This window comes from Ursus maritimus, unplaced genomic scaffold, assembly GCF_017311325.1.
Source record: "Ursus maritimus isolate PB19 unplaced genomic scaffold, ASM1731132v1 scaffold_7, whole genome shotgun sequence".
Taxonomy (NCBI): Eukaryota; Metazoa; Chordata; class Mammalia; order Carnivora; family Ursidae; genus Ursus; species Ursus maritimus.
In genome coordinates this window covers 22,436,375-22,453,983 of record NW_024426885.1, presented here as the reverse complement: position 1 = coordinate 22,453,983, position 17,609 = coordinate 22,436,375, and the positions used below count along the sequence as shown (strand labels likewise).

The 17,609-nt window shown below is 46.4% G+C and overlaps 1 protein-coding gene across 4 annotated transcripts in view; it reads right to left on the bottom strand.

The window, feature by feature from the left end:
* The window catches only part of SORCS1 (sortilin related VPS10 domain containing receptor 1), a 485,001-nt gene that overhangs the window by 28,168 nt on the left and 439,224 nt on the right, over positions 1 to 17,609 (bottom strand). For all 4 annotated transcript variants that reach the window (XM_040624058.1, XM_040624056.1, XM_008686657.2 and 1 more), the window contains exons 20-23: positions 16,272 to 16,405; positions 13,959 to 14,082; positions 7,630 to 7,742; positions 4,795 to 4,926 (exon numbers count right to left, since the gene is read on the bottom strand). In XM_040624058.1, the coding sequence (XP_040479992.1) occupies positions 4,795 to 4,926; positions 7,630 to 7,742; positions 13,959 to 14,082; positions 16,272 to 16,405 (503 nt within the window). The remainder of the gene's footprint in view (positions 1 to 4,794; positions 4,927 to 7,629; positions 7,743 to 13,958; positions 14,083 to 16,271; positions 16,406 to 17,609) is intronic.

Here is a 17,609-nt window from a genome sequence, read left to right as displayed (position 1 = left end):
CTTCCCCGTATTCCCCATCACCAGCTCTAAATTTGCCTCCCGTGGCCATATTCCTTCCAGTCACACTCTTTCCTAATCTACTTTCAATTATAGTTTCCTGCTTTAATGATCTTCCTCCTAAACTCGAGGGTATTTCTATAATCCAACTCCCCATGTTAAAAAATCTGGACAGGGTAGATTATGTGGGTAATAGTCTGACATTATCAACTATAGTTCATAATGAATCTCTAATTCCTTAAAACACTGCCAATTGACTGTTGCATTTGCAGAGGCACATTTGCTTTCTCTGGATTTTGGATTCTCCATCAGTCAAAGGTATATGGTAAGAGAAACGGGATTTTGGATTCTCTATCAGTCAAAGGTATATGGTAAGAGAAACGGCCAAGGAGGAAATTCAGTGTCGGTGGCTGACATTTTTTTTCATAATCTTTTTGTTTCTTTTAAATGTTTTCATGCCCTTTAAAAATTCTGCATGACAACATGTAGGCTCCCTATCTCCCCAGCACAGTATCACACACAGTCTGGACAGAACATGATGGTCTTTTCTCCCTCCAGGAGAGCCCGATACAAATCTGCTCCCCTCTGAGGACTCAGACAGAAGCAAGGGAGTCCAGGCGGGGGAGGAAGGGGTTGCTCCATACCTGAACAGCTGGGGCAGCGGGATGTGCTGTCTCTGATGAGGCCAGCTAAGGGCAAGTGAGCCTTTTCTCACTCCCCAGAGATCTGAAATAAAGACTGGTGGAACCCTCCCAGACAGAGGTCACTTGATTAACCCTGCCCACGTTAGCCTGATAACAGGGTCAAGTACTTCTCAGTGTGAGGAATTTTCAATTTATTTCACAGACAAGATAGCTTGATCTGAGTCAGCATGGCTGCTCCCCTGGGGAAGCTAAGGGAGGAGAGCCAAGAGCCCTTTGCTGGGGCCTCACCCTCATAGTCTTCCGGGCCCATCTGGCCAGGGTCCCACTTCTACCCCTGCTGGGGGTTCTGTGTGGTACGCTTACAAGAAAGGAGCCAGAACATTAAGAGAGGGATAAGGTCAGCCCTTCCCAAGTTCCATCTGGGATTTGGAGTGCAGACCTCGGGGAGGGGGTTCAGGGCACGTGGCGGGAGTTTCCTTCTGTTGTTTGGTTCTGCTCTGCACTCATTTAAAATTTCCATGGAACTTATTACAGAGGGAGTCAGCTACTTTTGTCTGCCTGGTGTTACTTCTCTCTCACCATTTTTCTTTGAGGAACCATGCCCTTCTCCATTCTCTGTCTACTTGATTCTGGAGAGGCTTCCTGAACTCCTGATTGTGGCATAGAAAACATCTGAGTTGTTGGAGCCAGCACTCCGTCCCTCTCACTACAGGAACGAGGTAACTTCGCCCAGGTCGGGCCAGTGAGCACTGTCCACCTCGTGCTCTTGTGGTGCTCTCAGGGGACAGACACTGCTTTTCCGATGGGGCTGATTGGCCTACTAAACAGAAGCTGGGGCCTCCCGTGGCCATCGTTGCCTTCCTGCCCACTGGCTTCATTCTCAGGCAGATTCCCCACGGGGTAACAAAGAAAAGAGATGGAGAAAAAGGGAGAGATAGGGGTATTTGGTGGCATTTTTGAGTGGCTCTCAAGTCACTGAATGAATCCATGCTTGAACCGTATCCTTGGACCTCCCCATTAAATCGGATCATAGCTTCACTGTTTTTGCTTAAACTGGTTTGAATTGGCTAGGTCTCATTGCATCAGGAAAAAAAAAAGATACAAAAACTCAAACAAAACAAAGCATTTCTCATTCATTTCCTGGTGCAATAGCCTTGGTATTTTCAGGCCCATGGAAGCAAGTGGCATCCAATCCACGTCTGCAGCAGGGCGGAGTGGGGGCCACGGGCTTGAGTTCCTCGCCGAAACACAGCAAGCATCTCATTCTCTTGAAGACCTGTGTCACCTCAGGCAAGTCACTTCTCCATTTTGGGGCCTGAATTCCCTCACCTTAAAGGGACTGAGTCAGAGAGAAGGGTCTAAGAACCCTCTTGGGTTGAAAACGACAGGTTTCCAACGGCAGCCTGTCTCACAGCATCTCGACACGTGGCTCGGTTTGATACGTTCATTTCGTTACTGCACATTTTACATCAGGGTGGAGTATCCACCACGACAAAGACACTCATTTCCTAGGTTCCTGGTTTGGCATTTGCTTGGTTAGAGTCCTAGATAAGGCTGATGCACTTGTAATTTCCTTAAGCAGACGTACAATGCTAGCCTGGTAGCTTGTTTTCCTTCAGGCTGCAAAACCATATGAAAACTCAGATGGAGCTCCCTCACTCCTGCGTAGTCAACTCATGCACATTCCTCCCGTTCCTTCCTGTCCTCGTTCTCTTCTCGATTTTGTATAATTCCATGCAGTCATCTTCTTCTTACTCCCGCCAGCCTCTTGCTTCCAATACATGCCCTTGACGATACCAAAGAGTCTCTTTCACAAGCTTGAACTTCCCTTATGCATTTCCATATATCCTCTTCCTATCCTGAGATAGCCACAAATGTATCCAGAATTTATTTCCACTTACTGAGCATTTACTAGGAGTCAAGTACTTTGCATGTCATTTCTTGAATGTTCTCTCAAACACCCTATGAAATGGGTATTACAGATTGCGTCACTTTGGCTGACTTACATGACTGTCCTAGTCCTAAATTACTTTATCTATAAATAATAGATATAACGGATATTGGAGCTAGAACTAGAAACTTGGTTTGTATTTCTCCACTCCTGTGTTCTTATTTTTTTTAAAGATTTGTTTAGTTGAGAAAGAGAGAAGGCACGAGTGGGGGGAGGAGCACAGGGAGAGGGAGAAGCAGATTCCCCACTGAGCGCAGAGCCTGACGTGAGGCTCGATCCCAGGACTCCGAGGTCATGACCTGAGCCGAAGTCAGACCCTTAACTGAGTGAGCCGCCCCGGCGCCCCACTCCTGTGTTCCTTCTAATGAAAAGGCTGGTCTCCCTACAATGTGTGCCAAATGCTAAGTAACACAGCTTTCAAACGTCTGACTCAACGGTTCCTCAATGACACCAGGCGGCCTGAGACACAGTCGCTCAGCTCTCAGAATGTTTTTGGAGGGGATGGTTGAATGAGAAAGAGAATGAAGGGAAACAAGAGGTTCAGAGAAAAGAGGCAAAACAAGATACATTCCTACACAAGCAAAAGAAACTTTATAGAACATTCCCCTCTCCTTCCTACATTTCTCAAGAAAACATCTAGAAAATTTGATACTTTTAGGAAAAAAAATGGAAAGTGTAAGACACAGAGATGCCCAGATGATGAGATGCTCAGAGACTGGCTGGCTCTAAGTCTGGACTCTCTTCCACACCTGAAAAGGTTATAATCCGATTTCACGGAAGATCGATACGAATTCCAGAGGAAGAACAACGGCACATGCTCACAGCTCAAGCCCTTAGATACTCAGCTACCTCGCCTTCGGGTTCTCAGAAGGGCTGGGATAAGAAGCAATCTGTTTTCGTTCTCCCACAAAGTTGCAGGTGCAGATAATAATTTGTGGAAAATAATGGGAAGCCAAGTGCCGGGGTCAAGCAGGGTCAGATGCAAATCCCGAAGGACGACCTGCTGTGGGCTCTTCAATATTAATTCACTAGGAGATGGAGCTCACCAGGGCTTTCCAGGAGAGCTCTGTTCTTCACTACTTGCACATGGAGAAAATTACAGAGGTGAGCCTTCTGCCAAGTGAGAAAGTGCAGCTGAAAGGAGAGTGCGTGCTAGGAGGTGGGCCATGCTGTAATTTGGGGTTGTTGTTAATAAGGCTGTCATAGGAGGTTCTCAAGCCATCTTCAAAGACAAGAGATCATGCGACTAGATTATGGGCTCATTCTAAGCAAACTGAAAAACTCCACGTACGGGAGGCGAAAAAAGCCAATATTTATTCAGAGTCTGAGAAGAATCCTATTTTTAATCTTTCTGCCAGAAAGCACTGAGAAACCAAAATCATGCAGTTTCTAACGGGGTAACCAGACCAAGACTGATGATTTTAACAGAATGGATGATGAAGAAGAAGGGAAAGGGGAAGGAGAATGGGAGGAGGAAGAAGATAAAGTAGAAGAAAATATAATAATCATCCTCACTACACAGATTAAAGACTCCTTTGAAGTTGGAGGAGAGGGGAAAAAAGGGATCGAAGGGGGCAGGAGACAGACAGACACACACATACACACCGAGTCTACTACTCCAGAAGGTGGTGGACGTGAAGCAAAGATGGATTTCACACACCAGCAGAGGTGTTCTGGAGCCAATATTACTTCATTTACCATAAACACAAATCAGGTCATCTTAGCATGGTGGTGACCCAGAGGATTCATGGTATGTATAATAAAAGTCATACCTTTTAAGTAAAACAGTATCATGCATTGCATGCCACTTGATTCTAATGACACTCTGTGATGAAAGTCAGAAAAGGAATAAATGGGTTCAACTTCCATGTAGTATTCAGCCACTTGCTTTTTTCCCCACTTACTATCCTGGACAGCTTGTCCCACAGATTTATCTAATTCGCTGTAAGCACTCTGTTCTACAGTGTGGAGATACATTCTGAGGTGGCTAGCCAGGGCCAACAAGAACCACGCGGGCATGTGTGTGGCAGTGAAGCTGTAGGTAGGACCAGCAGATTACGGATGAGACACAGAGGACCACGAACAGCCAGCGCCCTCCCCCTCGAGCCGAGTTCCCTCACAGCTGCCATGCTGGGGGCTCAGGTACCAGCAGGGGCGTGGCTCAGACTTCTGTGCAAGCTGGATGTCACCTGGGGGACTCACCTGCTCCAGGTCCTCTGCCGACCGTTTGTTTTCTCTGGTCAGGTCCTGATAGGGCAAGACAAAGAGCTCAGCGGCGGTGGGTAAGCCGGGGAGCACCGCCACCAGGATGTGCTGGCCTGGGACCCCTGTGGCCTGAGGGAGAGACAGAAGCTCACGTGAGGAAAAGGTGGTGAGGGTGGAGGAGTCCGCGGGCAGGAGGGCAGCGGGAAGACAGCAGGGGTGGGGTGGGCAAGCAAGCAGGCAGGCAGGACGTGAGCCTCCTGGAAAGGGACAGGACCCGGGGCAGGGCAGCTGGAGGAGCCTGTGCCCATGGCACTCCCGGGGGCTAAGATAGTGCTTTCTCCCTGAGGGATGTGCGTGCTGTGTTCTCTCTGCTGGACAGATGGCAGATGCAAGAAGGCTCAACAGGGGCTCCAGGCTGTCTAGGTAGCGCGTGGGGACGTGGAGCTTGGACTTGGGTCTGACCACGAAGTCCTTCTTCAGCAGCGCTCTGCTGCCTCCCATCGCCTGATACTCAGCACACAGTAGCCCTGGTCACAGCTCACATACTGTTTTATGGGCCTTCCCAATTTTAAACTCAGAGATTGTATCTGAATCATCTCCATCATGTGCAAAAATGTTGATTGAATGACATCTGATTCAAGATTTCATTGTGAAATGTCAACAGAAAAACCCCATTTGATGAGGTCAAGGTAACTGCTTTTATATCACATCCTGTTACACAGTAAAAAGGAAGAAAACTGCAAATAGATTGACCCCAGGTTGTACGTCCTGTAGGGTTTATTCAAGTCTGCTTGACAGTATGGTACCACAGGGCCTAAGGAAGTAGCCAGGTGTAACTACTTATCTCAAAGGCAGGGTGGGCTGCTAGGACCCCGGGGCAGGTCAGCTGTCTCCTGAGGTGGGTAAACAAGGAGCCTTTGAAACTGGAAGGGGTCGAGCCCTCCACCCCATCACACCCTGTCCCGAGTGATGTTGAGCCAAACGGTTTATCCTGTGTTTAGCTGATTATGCTATGCAGCAGCCTGGAAATATTGATGAGCAGTAATTTCTAGCCTTCTGGACAGCTGGTGGAAAAGGCAGAGGCCAGGGGATGTGATCCCGAGACTGTAAATGTGAAGAGAAAGCAGCCTGGAAGACTAGTCACTGCTGAGCTAATGCCTGGTTGATAAATCACCTGGGGGGATCGGGCACCTACCTGGAAGGTCTATAGGGACATGGATCCCTAGAACGCTACGGATGGAAGGAAGGGGGCTGTGGACGCACTGAGGGGTGTAAGTCATCTCTCTAGGACAGCAGAGGAGAGAAACCAGTTGTCACACAGGGACAAACAGCTCCAAGGGCAGAAGGATCTATTCCGGCGGGGCCTGTAGTCTAGTAGGTGCGCCCCCTGGTGGCCATGATGTTTAGCCACACGGAGGTCGTGGATGCTGAGTCATGAAGACGGAGGTGAGGTGGCATTTACACAGAGGTGCGGGAGGTCAGCGCTTCTCCAGCCCACTGCTCCATGTATCCCTGTTTCTCCATGGGAAAAACAAAGGATGGCCGTAGAATGGAGAGATTAGGAAACCACGAGGGTGGTCTGACTCTAGAGTTTGACTTTTAACAGCGTGGCTGTGGTCAGAATACCTGAAGTTTTATGTTCAGTTTCCTGATCTGTAAAATGGGAATGATTATCGTAGCTACGTCATAAGCTACTTCTTTCATGATTAAATGTGCTAAAAAATGCAAAGCACTGAGAAGAGTTTTTGGAATACTGTAAGCGCTAAATCAATATCAACACAGGTAATGGCATGAGGATGGGGAAGGCCAGCCCTTTGCCATCAGGCTGCATGTGAGATCTGTTTTCTGAGCAGGCGGTACCTGAATGCCTTTATCCCACCAGCACTCTGTGTCACGAGGCATCACGTGCTGGGTACAGGAAACAATGTATAAAACACCCTATACTGATTTTCCTGTTAGGCGAAGAAGATGCGTGGAGAGAGAGAGCTCATCTCTGATTTTCTAGGTTTGCGCAGTCAATCTGAGCAGCTCCACGAGCAGATACTCCATTCCTCTCTGTTCACTCATGAAAGTGTGTGCATGCAGGGGGTGATGTGCCTAAAAGAAAGTGTTTTCTCAAACTGTCAGTGATACTTACTCAGGGATAAACCTCACCGCCTCGCTGTTCTCCCAGAAACCACAGGGGGCTGTGTTTCATACGCACAAACCCAGAGCCTGGACTGAGACCCTTCGCTTCAATTCACTACCTTCATCACTTACCAGCTGTGAGACCTAAGAAGTTATTTAACCTCTCTAAACCTCAGTTGCTTTGCCTGCAGAATGAGGACAATGATACCTTCCTCTTGGGGCTGTGGCAGGAGAGACATGCCTTTGAAAGAACAGGGACAGAGACAGATGACGGACCATCACGTGCTGAGTGCTCCTGCCTGCGAGGCTGGAGCTCAGGGCTGCTCTCACTAACTGTATTCTCACCGTGTCCCTTCAGTACTGGGCACAGGGGCTGATTTTACGCTTCCTAGTGACCTGAGCACGAACCCTGCCATATGAAAAGGACGGTCACAAATTTTCATGTGTTTCTTCTCTAAGCAGAAGAAAAGTTTCACAAGGCGCAAGGACTGTGTGTTTGTTCCCAGTTTCGTCCCCCCACCCAGAGCACCTATGCTGTGTCTGCCCGTGCGGGGATGAGCTATGCAGACAGCGGGTGGTCAGCCTGACTGCCCGTGGGCTCCAGCTCTTTCCTGGCAGCTCTGGACAAGGGTCCCTCACCATGCAGCTCTTGGAGGACAGACAGAGAATGTGCCCCGGGCAAGAGAAGAAACCATCTGCACTCACTTCCACCAGGGATTTCTTGATGACTCGGCTGATGTCCCTCCTCCACTCGGGGATATCGGGGTTGTAGTCGTCCAGGTTCGGAGAGAAGGACAGGCGAAGGGATCGGAATTCCTCTGGGGATACAACAGTAGGGTGATGACTCAAGTGCAATAGTTTCCTAAAAACTGTTACATATTTTATGTAAAGCCTTAACAAAGGGCCCTTTTCCTCCACACTCGCCAAAAAGAACCTTCTAAAAAGCAAATCTGCTATCCCATTTGGAATCTGCTGTCTCTCCCAGCCCTCATTTTCTAAACCAGAGTCCCAGGTCGGGCCCATGCCTCGCTCCGCAGCCTCTGCCCACTGGTCCCAGCTCTAGACTGAGCACTCAGGACACTTGGAGCCCCAAGTGCCCTGGATGCCCCGCAGGCTTGTGACCCTGGGCCTCCGCACACACTATCCCTCCCGCAGAATGCGCATCCTTTCTCTCTGCCAAGCACACGGTATTCAAGCTCTAGTTCGAGCACTTACCGATGGCGTACTCTCCCCCACCATGATTCAATGTTCTTTTTCATGGCACTACTGGGTCTGGCACACACTTTCATTATCATTATATGATTATATAATTATTATTATATGATTACATGATTATAACTATTATTATAGTCATTCGGTTGCTATGTTTTGTTTGTATGGAAGTTTTACGTCATGGAATTTTAAACTCCTTAACTCACAGAATTTGTTAATTGTCTCTGTAGCCCCTGAGTTCATCTTGGTCCTCCCGGAAGTAGGATGGGGTTGCAAAAGCAAGGGTCTTAGGAGGAGAAGCTGGGGATGCTGAGGGGCGGGGAGCACTGCAGCACCAAGAGGCCTATGTGACACTTGCAGAAGACAAGGAGGAAGGTGTGGTGACCGTCCTGAAGTGTGAGGAAAGTCCGGCAGGACTATCAGGGAGTCCGTGACTCACGTCAGCAACGGAGGAGTCCCCTGTGTGCCAGGAATGACTATGCTTTAATATGCCTGTCACACTAGGTCAGTAGCTGCCATCAGCACCTGGGATGCATGGCTTTGGCCCAAGACCATGATGGGTTTCAGAGCCCAGCCCTGGGGAACTCAGCAGAGTACAAGTCAGGTCATGTCACCGCCCTCAAATCTGCCGGTGGCTCCACATGGCTTTTAGAAACAAAATCGGCTTCTTAACCACAGCCTTCATCGTCCCACGTAACCCAGGGCAGACTTGCTCTGCGGCCTATCTCCATGCTCCTCTGTGCTCCAGGACCCGACCGCACTGGTGCTCCTTCCCAGATGAGCACACTTCCACTTCCCCAGATATGGCACGGTCGGCTCCTTCTCATCATCCTTCAGTCTCTCCCGGGAGAAACTCTGCCACTAGCAACCTGAGTTACCCTCCCTTCTACTACCTCAGACACCCTTCATCATATGACCCTATTTGTCATCTTTGTACTTCTTGCCGCTTAAATTATTTTGTTTTTACTGTCTGTCTCCCACACTGAGACATAAGGTCAATGAGGACAGGGAGACCATGTTCCTGGCCCTGTGGGATGGTACCTAGCTCATGGAAGGTTTCCGATTATTAGCTAGTCATTTAATTAATAAATTTGTTAAATAAATAATTACATAACACTGGAGGCTGTCTGTAATTTATGCATTTACTTATTCAACAAACATTTCTTTCTTGTTTAAAGCATGTCTTCATGTTTCAGTGGAGGCTCCGTGACATCGGTAATGCTGATTATACATTCGGGAAACATAAAAGCCCACTTGCGCATTTCCTAACAATGCTAAAGACTTATCAGACACAGGCTTTGAAGACTCTTAAATTATAAGGGGTGTATTACGGCAGTTAGCCTATTTCAAAGACGTGTTTTTCGCAGCTTGACTATTTTATGAGACACTGGTCACCTATGTGAACACCAGCACTTCAGTTCCGGTGGAGAATAATGAAATGTATCTTAATTAGTAGCATGGTAAATGGGAGACCAAGGAATCAGCCACGGAGTCCTAACTTCTCACTTTAAAGATATAAGTGGATGTCATTTTCACTTTCCCTGAACCTCCTACCCAACTGTAGAAACTTCATCTAGAAGGGAAGCTGTTTATCTGAATAAAAAGAGACAAATAGGAAAACAACGTGGTTCCCTCTGTAATAACTTAGCAAGCTCCGCAGCAGGGCGTAGGGGTGCTTCAGTTTACTCAACTAACAGGAGATGCATGTGGGAGCACTAAAAAAAGGGAAATAAAGTAATAAATAAATAAATACACACACACACAGTTGAGCCTTGAACAATGTGTGGTTTAGGACGCCATCCCTCACCCTGTAGTTGAAAATCACACTTAATTTTTGACTCCCCAAAAGCTTAACTACTAATAGCATACTGTTATCCAGGAGACTTACTGATAACATAGTCAATTAACACATATTTTGTGTGTTACGCTTCATATACATATTCTAACAATAAAGTAAGCTAAAGAAAATGTTATTAAGAAAATAATAAGGAAGAGAAAATAACATTTGTAGTACTTTGCTGTATTTACCCAAAAAAATCCATATATAAGTGGACCCTTGCAGTTCAAACCTGTGTTATTCAAGGGCCAACTGTGTGTGTGTGTGTGTGTGTGTGTGTGTGTGTGTGTGTATTTGCAGCTGCTGAAGCAGATGAATTCTACACATTTACATTTTCTTTTTTGTATTTTAAAGCAAACCTGTGCCCTGAAGTAAATTAAAGAAAACAATGCACACTAGATTAACTGGATTTTCTTCCCTGCGGTCTATTTTGTGGCTTTGGGTGGACAGTTTTTCCCCTGTCAATTTCCCAAATATAATGCCTTCTGCAGTCTGACTGTGAGGGCCTTACTGTTCCCCTCAGCTTAACCAAACTTTAGACAGGTTTCTTCCTGTCTGCAGGCTTCGGACGTCCCTTTACTTAGAGCATTTACTTTAGAAAACCTGCAATTGTAAATTCCTTCTCTGGTTGTTTGAGATACACATCTTCTCCAACCCAGAAATGTCCTTCTCAGGAACCTGGGAGCCATCTCTTTGAAATGTAACCATCAAGAAAGATAGAAAAAGAGTACAGAGTTTCCTCAAAAAATTAAAAATAGAACTGTATCATCCAGGAACTCGGCTCCTGCATATTTACTAGAAGGAAACAAAAGCACCAACTTGAAAAGACATCTGCATCCCCGTGTTCACTGCTGCATTATTTACAAGAGCCAAGATATGGAGATGAACTAATTGTCCGTAGACAGATGAATGGATAACGAAAGCGTGATACAGACATACGATGGAATATTATTCAGCCCTAAAAAAGAAAGAAATCCTGCCATTGGTGACAGCATGGAGGGACGCTAAGGGCCTTGTGCTAAGTGGAGTAAGTCAGACAGAGAAAGACAAATACTGTACGATCTCACTTACATGTGGAATCTAAAAACAAAAACAGAACCTTAGATACAGAGGGTTGGTGGTTGCTAGAGGCAGGGGTTGGAAAAGTGGGCAAAATGGGTGAAGGGGTCAAAAGATACAAACTTCTAGATATAAAATAAATAAATCACAGGGACATAATATACAGGATGGTGACTGTAGTTATTACTACTGCACTGTATATTTGAAAATTGGTAAGAGAGTAGATCTTAAAAGTTCTCATCACAAGGGAAAAAAGAATTGTAACTACATACAGGGCTGGAGGGTCACCAGGCTTGTGGTGATATTTCACAATATGTACAAACACTGAATCATTATGTTGTATCCCTGAGACTAATATAATGCTGTATGTCAATTATATCTCAATAAAGAATAAGATTGATATACTATTGTCATGTATACTATGAGAACAGGGAGGAAAGGAAACAAAGGGGAAGGGGAAAGGAAGGAAAGGTAAGGGAGGAAGGAAGAAAGGCCCTCTGTCCCCGGGAGGGTAGGAGCCCAATTTCCATAAGCACCAATTAATAAGCACAGATGGCCTAATCACTGCGATAATCCTCTCAATCCCCCCAGTACTTTTCCACTAGGTCATCCCAGCGTTTAAAAATATTCGACCTTTATTTTAGTTGAGCTCAATCTTGCCTGTTGAACTCTGTGTGATACAATTTGTCTTTAACAGGTCACATGTGTCATTAAAAATTTCTAGTACTATATATGAAACTCTGACACTTCACCTAACTGAAGACAAATTAAGGATGTTTGCTCAGAAATTTGGTTAGGGGCGGGAAGACCACTTCCTGCTCAAGCTTTGGATGAAGAGACCGTTTCCAGTGAAGGTAACTCTTTGGATGGAGAGTGATCCACTCTTGGATGAGACCTTGCAAGACATTTTAGGAAGAGAAATAACAGCCTGGTGAGGGTGTGCAAGGTGGTTAGAGACAGTCCCTTTGGATTCAATTCCTAGGCTCTGTTTATTATAGTTATCTCATATTTTCTCTTTTGTAAAATAGGAATAAATATAGCATATTTCCCATAAGTCTGCTCAGAGGATTCAAGAAAACATCACATTTATCAAGTGCTTAGAACAGATGCTGGTAAGGGCTTTGTCAGTGTTAATTTCTACCACTACCATCGCTGTTATTACTATTACTGGAGCTGTCGCAGAAGAGCAGAACGACTTCATACCAGTGATTTCCCACTTCTGAGATACAGTTTCCAATCTGTGAGATGATAGGATGGGCCACATAAGCCCCCAAACCTTCTAGGTTTAACATTCTCTCTGTGGTTTTGATGAGGCTGCTGATTGGCTTAACCAAGAGGACACGTGTTGGGAGTCATGGGTCAGTGCCCATCAGCGACACCCATGACATCCAGGAATGAGAGAGAGGAGAGAGATCTTCATGTGGAACAGCCATGAGAGCTGGTTAGTTGGGTAATTTCAGAGCATGGGCCCTGGGTCTAGATTGGCTGGGTTAGAAGCCCAGCTCCACCACATACGAGCTGGGGCAAGCTACCCGCCCTGCTGAAGGAATGAGAGTAATAACATCACCTACCCTATGCTAGGGTTGTCGCGAGGATTCAGTGCATTCTCAGAGTAAGAAAGGAGATGCAGAAGGAAAGAGAAGCAAAAGCTCTCCTCCATTTTGGCCATCTGGCTGAGAGGTCTCCTCATGATGAGACCTTGTTAGGAAAACTGCAGCCGTGGTTTGCTTTCACTTACTGTTCGGGCTTCTCAAGCCTCTTGCAGGGGGTGGGGGGTGGGAGCGGTGGGCAGGGGATAGGAGGAGGGAGGAAACGTTATGAATCTAATACCTGGGCATGTGAGGAATAGTGTCCTCGGACTTGTTCAAAATTCCTTACAAATTACTTTTTGAACTTGAAGTTCAAGTTGGCAAGATGAGAAATGAAAAGCAGAACCTGAATCAGAACCAACTAATTCTGGGACTGGGGCAACTGATATTATTTGGACCACTAGCTAGTTTCTCTCGGTCTCTCTCTCTGTCTCAACCTTGGTCTCACCCTCCTTCCCTTTTGCTCTCTCTCTGTACAGCATTTACCTTTCCTATCTTTCTTTAAATTCTTTTTTTTTTAATTTTAATTTTCCATGACGCATATGTACCACTTTGATATTAACAATACACTTCACATTTTTATCACCCACTAATAACACTCAGTGCATACCTGACTATCTTTCTGTGCAGACAAAAATTACCAAAATGAGATCAATTTGTATAAACTGTTTTTAATCTCCCATTTCAGTCAGTGATCCTACCTTTCCACTTCAGTAAATTTTCATTCCGTGCAATACTGACTATATTCAACTTCCCAACTGATTAGAAGATTGTTCGGTACAGTTGTTTGTTCAAACTAATATCCAATCTAGGACGATACACGGCATCTGCTTGTTGGGCCCTTCATTGCCTTTAATGCAGTATAGTTTTTTTTTTTTTTTTTTGATGTTACATATTTGAGGAAGAGATTTTCAGAATATAGATATTGGTAGAGTGTTCTTAATAATCAAGACTCTTAAAGTGGAACTTTAAAAAATGCCTCAATATTAACTATTTTCTTTTATAATGGGTTCTCGTTATTCAAACACCTCCAAAATACCAAATGGAATGAATTAGCTTTACGTGTAATGAAGCCCATTCTATCCCACTTCAGGTGAGTGAGTGCAGAAGAGCCACTTTCAGAACACAAACCGATAAATGCTCCCCGGGTCTTGTGGCCATAACTGTGCAGGTGAACCACATCACCCTCAGAGGAGGGGACCAGACCCGACTCAGCTCTTTCTCCACCACTACCCTTTGTTCTCTGGGTAGAGGCCGAGCGGCCTCTGGTTGCCAACAATCGCACTGCCTCCCCTGAGCTTGGGGCCGGCAAGGGGTGCATGCACACAGGCACTCACCGTACACCGCGATGGTCTTCGTGTCTTGCAGGATGGCATTCCCAGCTGAGACCTGCACTGTGATGGTGTTCATCCCTTCAGAAGTAAACCTGAATGATATGCTTCCCTCCAAGGTGATCAGAGGCTGAAATAGGTGAGGGCACAGAGTGGGGGGACAACTGGTCAGTCACCAATGAGACAGCCACTAGCTCTGAGCCACCAACAAGCCACTTAAATCAGCACAGGCTCTTCTGGGTGTGCCCCCGTGTAACTGGCTCCATCTGCTTCCCCATCATCTCAAGTCTGGGCCAGTAAGGAGCTATTAGAGCCATGACTCCAAGTGACTCTGCCCATTCCCTGTGGCTGTGACACCTCTCTGGTGTCATTCTGATTTAGGGCTGCGGAGATCGATAGGTCTTGCTGGTGGGACAGATCTCTCTATCTGCAACCTACTCATGACAGGCAGGTCTCTTAATACTAAGAAGTACTCAAATCAGACCCAAACTGGCAACTCATATTAATCCAGGTGTAGGCAGCAGTCACTGAAAATCTCTAAGCTTCCAGTGGTTCATCTCCAGGGTGTACAATTCATAGAATATTACAATGGAACACAGCAATCATGGACACCAAAACTGTCCTCGTTAGACTGGAGTGGCCTTGTGTGGCTTGGCTCCTCTGAGAAGCCCTATCAGCAGTTTCTGGAAGTAGCTGCTATGGAAACAAGTACTAATTGGACAGTGGTTGGAGGACTGAAAAAAAATACATAATTTGGAGTAGTGCCTGTGATATAATCGGACGCCAGGGTCCTGGAGGAAAGGATGATAAGCCTATTGACCTCCCTCAACTCATTCCACACAAACACTCCTTTCCTGTCTTTTCTTAATTCATTTAAAAATCGAAATTCACGTAACCAACTCCCTGTACAGCAGAGGGAAGACTAACGCCCAGCATAAGAAGCCTACTCAATGTAATCCATTGAGAATTTGGTTTTCTGCTGTCAGGTTAAGAAATATTAAGAAAAGGAGACACAGAAGGAAGTTGTTTAGTACACTCACCTTCCAGCACTAGCTTCTAGGCAAATAACTTAGATTTTTCCTTTGCCACTGTGAGTAGTGGGCCCAATTTAGGCCACATTTACATGCACAGTTTCAGAACAAATAGAAGAAAAGCTTCTTTTCAGAGGAGTTGAATTAGCAGTAGAGGTGAGAGTTTCTATCCCCTGCCAGGCATGGGGTCTGGGGTCAGGAGAGGTTTCCTCCCTGGGCCTGTGCAAAATTATGCCTCCAGTTAAAGCCAACACTCAGCTCTGGGGCAGAAAGAGATTTGTGTGGGAATAAGACGCTCTCTATTTGAAGAGCAGTCACCAAGTGCAAGAGAGTGGCTCTGCGGGAGGAAGATGGAGCTTTCTCATCCTGAGCCGCTCATGCCAGTGCCCTTTGGGGAGGCCTTTGCCTGGACAGCCTTAAGTGACATTTGGAAGCAAACTGTAATCTCTGAGAATGGAGGAAGTTCAAAACGGAGCTTGCAGCCTGGTATCAGGGGAAGGAACATTCACGTGGGCGTGTGAAAGCCTTGGATCTGGCCTCCATGTGAAGCAGCTGAACGAGGTGGGAGGAAACCCCTTCATGTGTGTCCTCCTGACTTTTTCATCTGTAAAATGAAGGCCTTAGAGTAAATGAGGTTTAAGGTCTCTGCTGGTTTTAACGTTGCTGCTGGCTTTTCATCAGAGGGCATGTTTTGGGAAAACGTAAAGAGTAAAGCTGAGAGAAAGGAGTGGCCACATCTGATTCAGGGGGAGGAGGCCATCCGGGGGCTGGGTTGTAGTAAGTAGTTGTTGCTTTCGACTGTCTGGTATCTACTGGGTTTTTGTTTTTTTTTTCCTTTTGGGGACCACTTTCCCCCTTCGCTTGGACCATGTGGTTCCAAGGAGGCTGACTTCATCACCTCTCTTTCTACCCCGAGCACTGGGAAGGCTTGGTCAATAATACTCCATTCTGGGACTCTGATTAGAACTTGTATGAAAGTTTATTTTCTCTGCTAAGCTATGAGAGCATAAAGCTCAGGCTGCCGCTAAGGCCTCTGCAAAGCGAAGACCAGCTGGAGAAGAAGGCTAATGTAGAGGAAGGCCGGGGTGAGGGGTAGGGGTGGCGTGGTGAGAGAGAGGCAGAGGGACGGAGGGACACGCTGACGAGATCACTGGAGCACTATAAGCCTGCTGTCCTGGAAGCTACGACTACTCCCAGACTCCTGAGTCACCTAAGCCCTTTCCCTTCCTTTTCCCTCCAGCCCGTCTGGGCTGAGCTGCCACTAGATCCTGCTGGAAGGCTGACCTACCTCCGTGTTGTTTCCGTACCACCACACGTAAGTGAGGGTGCCCACTTGGCTGGGCCACAGCACTGCCGTTGCGTTGACCTCTTTGTTCTTTGTGGTGACAAAGGGAAGAGACAGGTGTACGTGCTCCAGGGGACCTGAGGCACAAGAGAAAAGACGAGGCATAGAGAAGGAAGAGCTTTCCCTGCTTCACCTTCCCTGCTCTGAAGAGAATACATGTTCATTCTGGAAGCCTCCAAAACATCACAGTCATCCTCCCTGAGGAAAGTGCTGAGGGCCTTTCCCTACTTCAGAGAAAAGACATATTGTGACCCATTGTATCTCCATATTTTCCATTTACTGATATTTCTTCCAGGCCTAAAACCTGAGTTATTCATGTGTAAAACTTTAAAAATTTACAAGTAATTTTTGAATTCCTTAAATGAAGAGGCATAATATGAGGAATCACAGGAAGACATGGAGTCTTTCCAAGAGGTCATATCTGTGGTGTAAACCAGGATGATGAAAACCTCACGGACTCCTGTGCATGGCAGCGGGGGCAGGGGGTGGTGGTGTGGCACAAATCCCCAAACCATTCTAGATGTAATTTTTCTTGACTCTTTGTTGGGATTTTCAAGCTCTGTATACGTGTTAATCTGTGTGTTTGTGTGTGAGAGCGTGTGGAAGTATCTCTCTGCAGGAGTATATGCAACGCCACCCGCTTCAAACTGGTGCTGAGTTCAGCTTGTCCAGGGTCAAGTACGCATGAGCAGGGAGAGAGAGAGCTCTGTGGTTCTCAGGATGTGCTCAACTAAAAAAGGGGATGATTCTACCTATGGAGGTCCATTACACAGAAGCCTTGATCGGATGCATAAACCCACAAAGCTATGAGGACCCTCTTCAGAGAGAACCAGTAGGGCCCTTTCTCTGACTCCTGGTCTTCCCTCTGAACCAGTAGGGCCCTTCCTCTGACCCCTGGTCTTCCCTCTGAGTCACTTCTAGGCAAAATGCAGTTTCCTCTGAGGTGACCGTGGCAAAAATTTGTCATCCCATCATTCCATGAGGCAGAGAAGAAAGTGGTACCTTTCCACCTGGTTTAATCACCACTTCTTCTGCTCGATCTTTAAATGGGTTTCCTACGGTACTGACTTTGGCCTTTTTCCTCTCCATGTACTGTTCTGCCGAGTAATATCACCCACACCCTGACCTTCTACTATGAAGTACAGGCTTAGAACTCAAAAACCACCTACTTGACTCGGGACTCAATTAGGAGCCAGATGTTCCTAAGAAATTCATTATTTGCCTCCTGCCCCTATTCTCTATTCTCCATGTCTTCATGAATGGAAACCAATGTTTACCAAT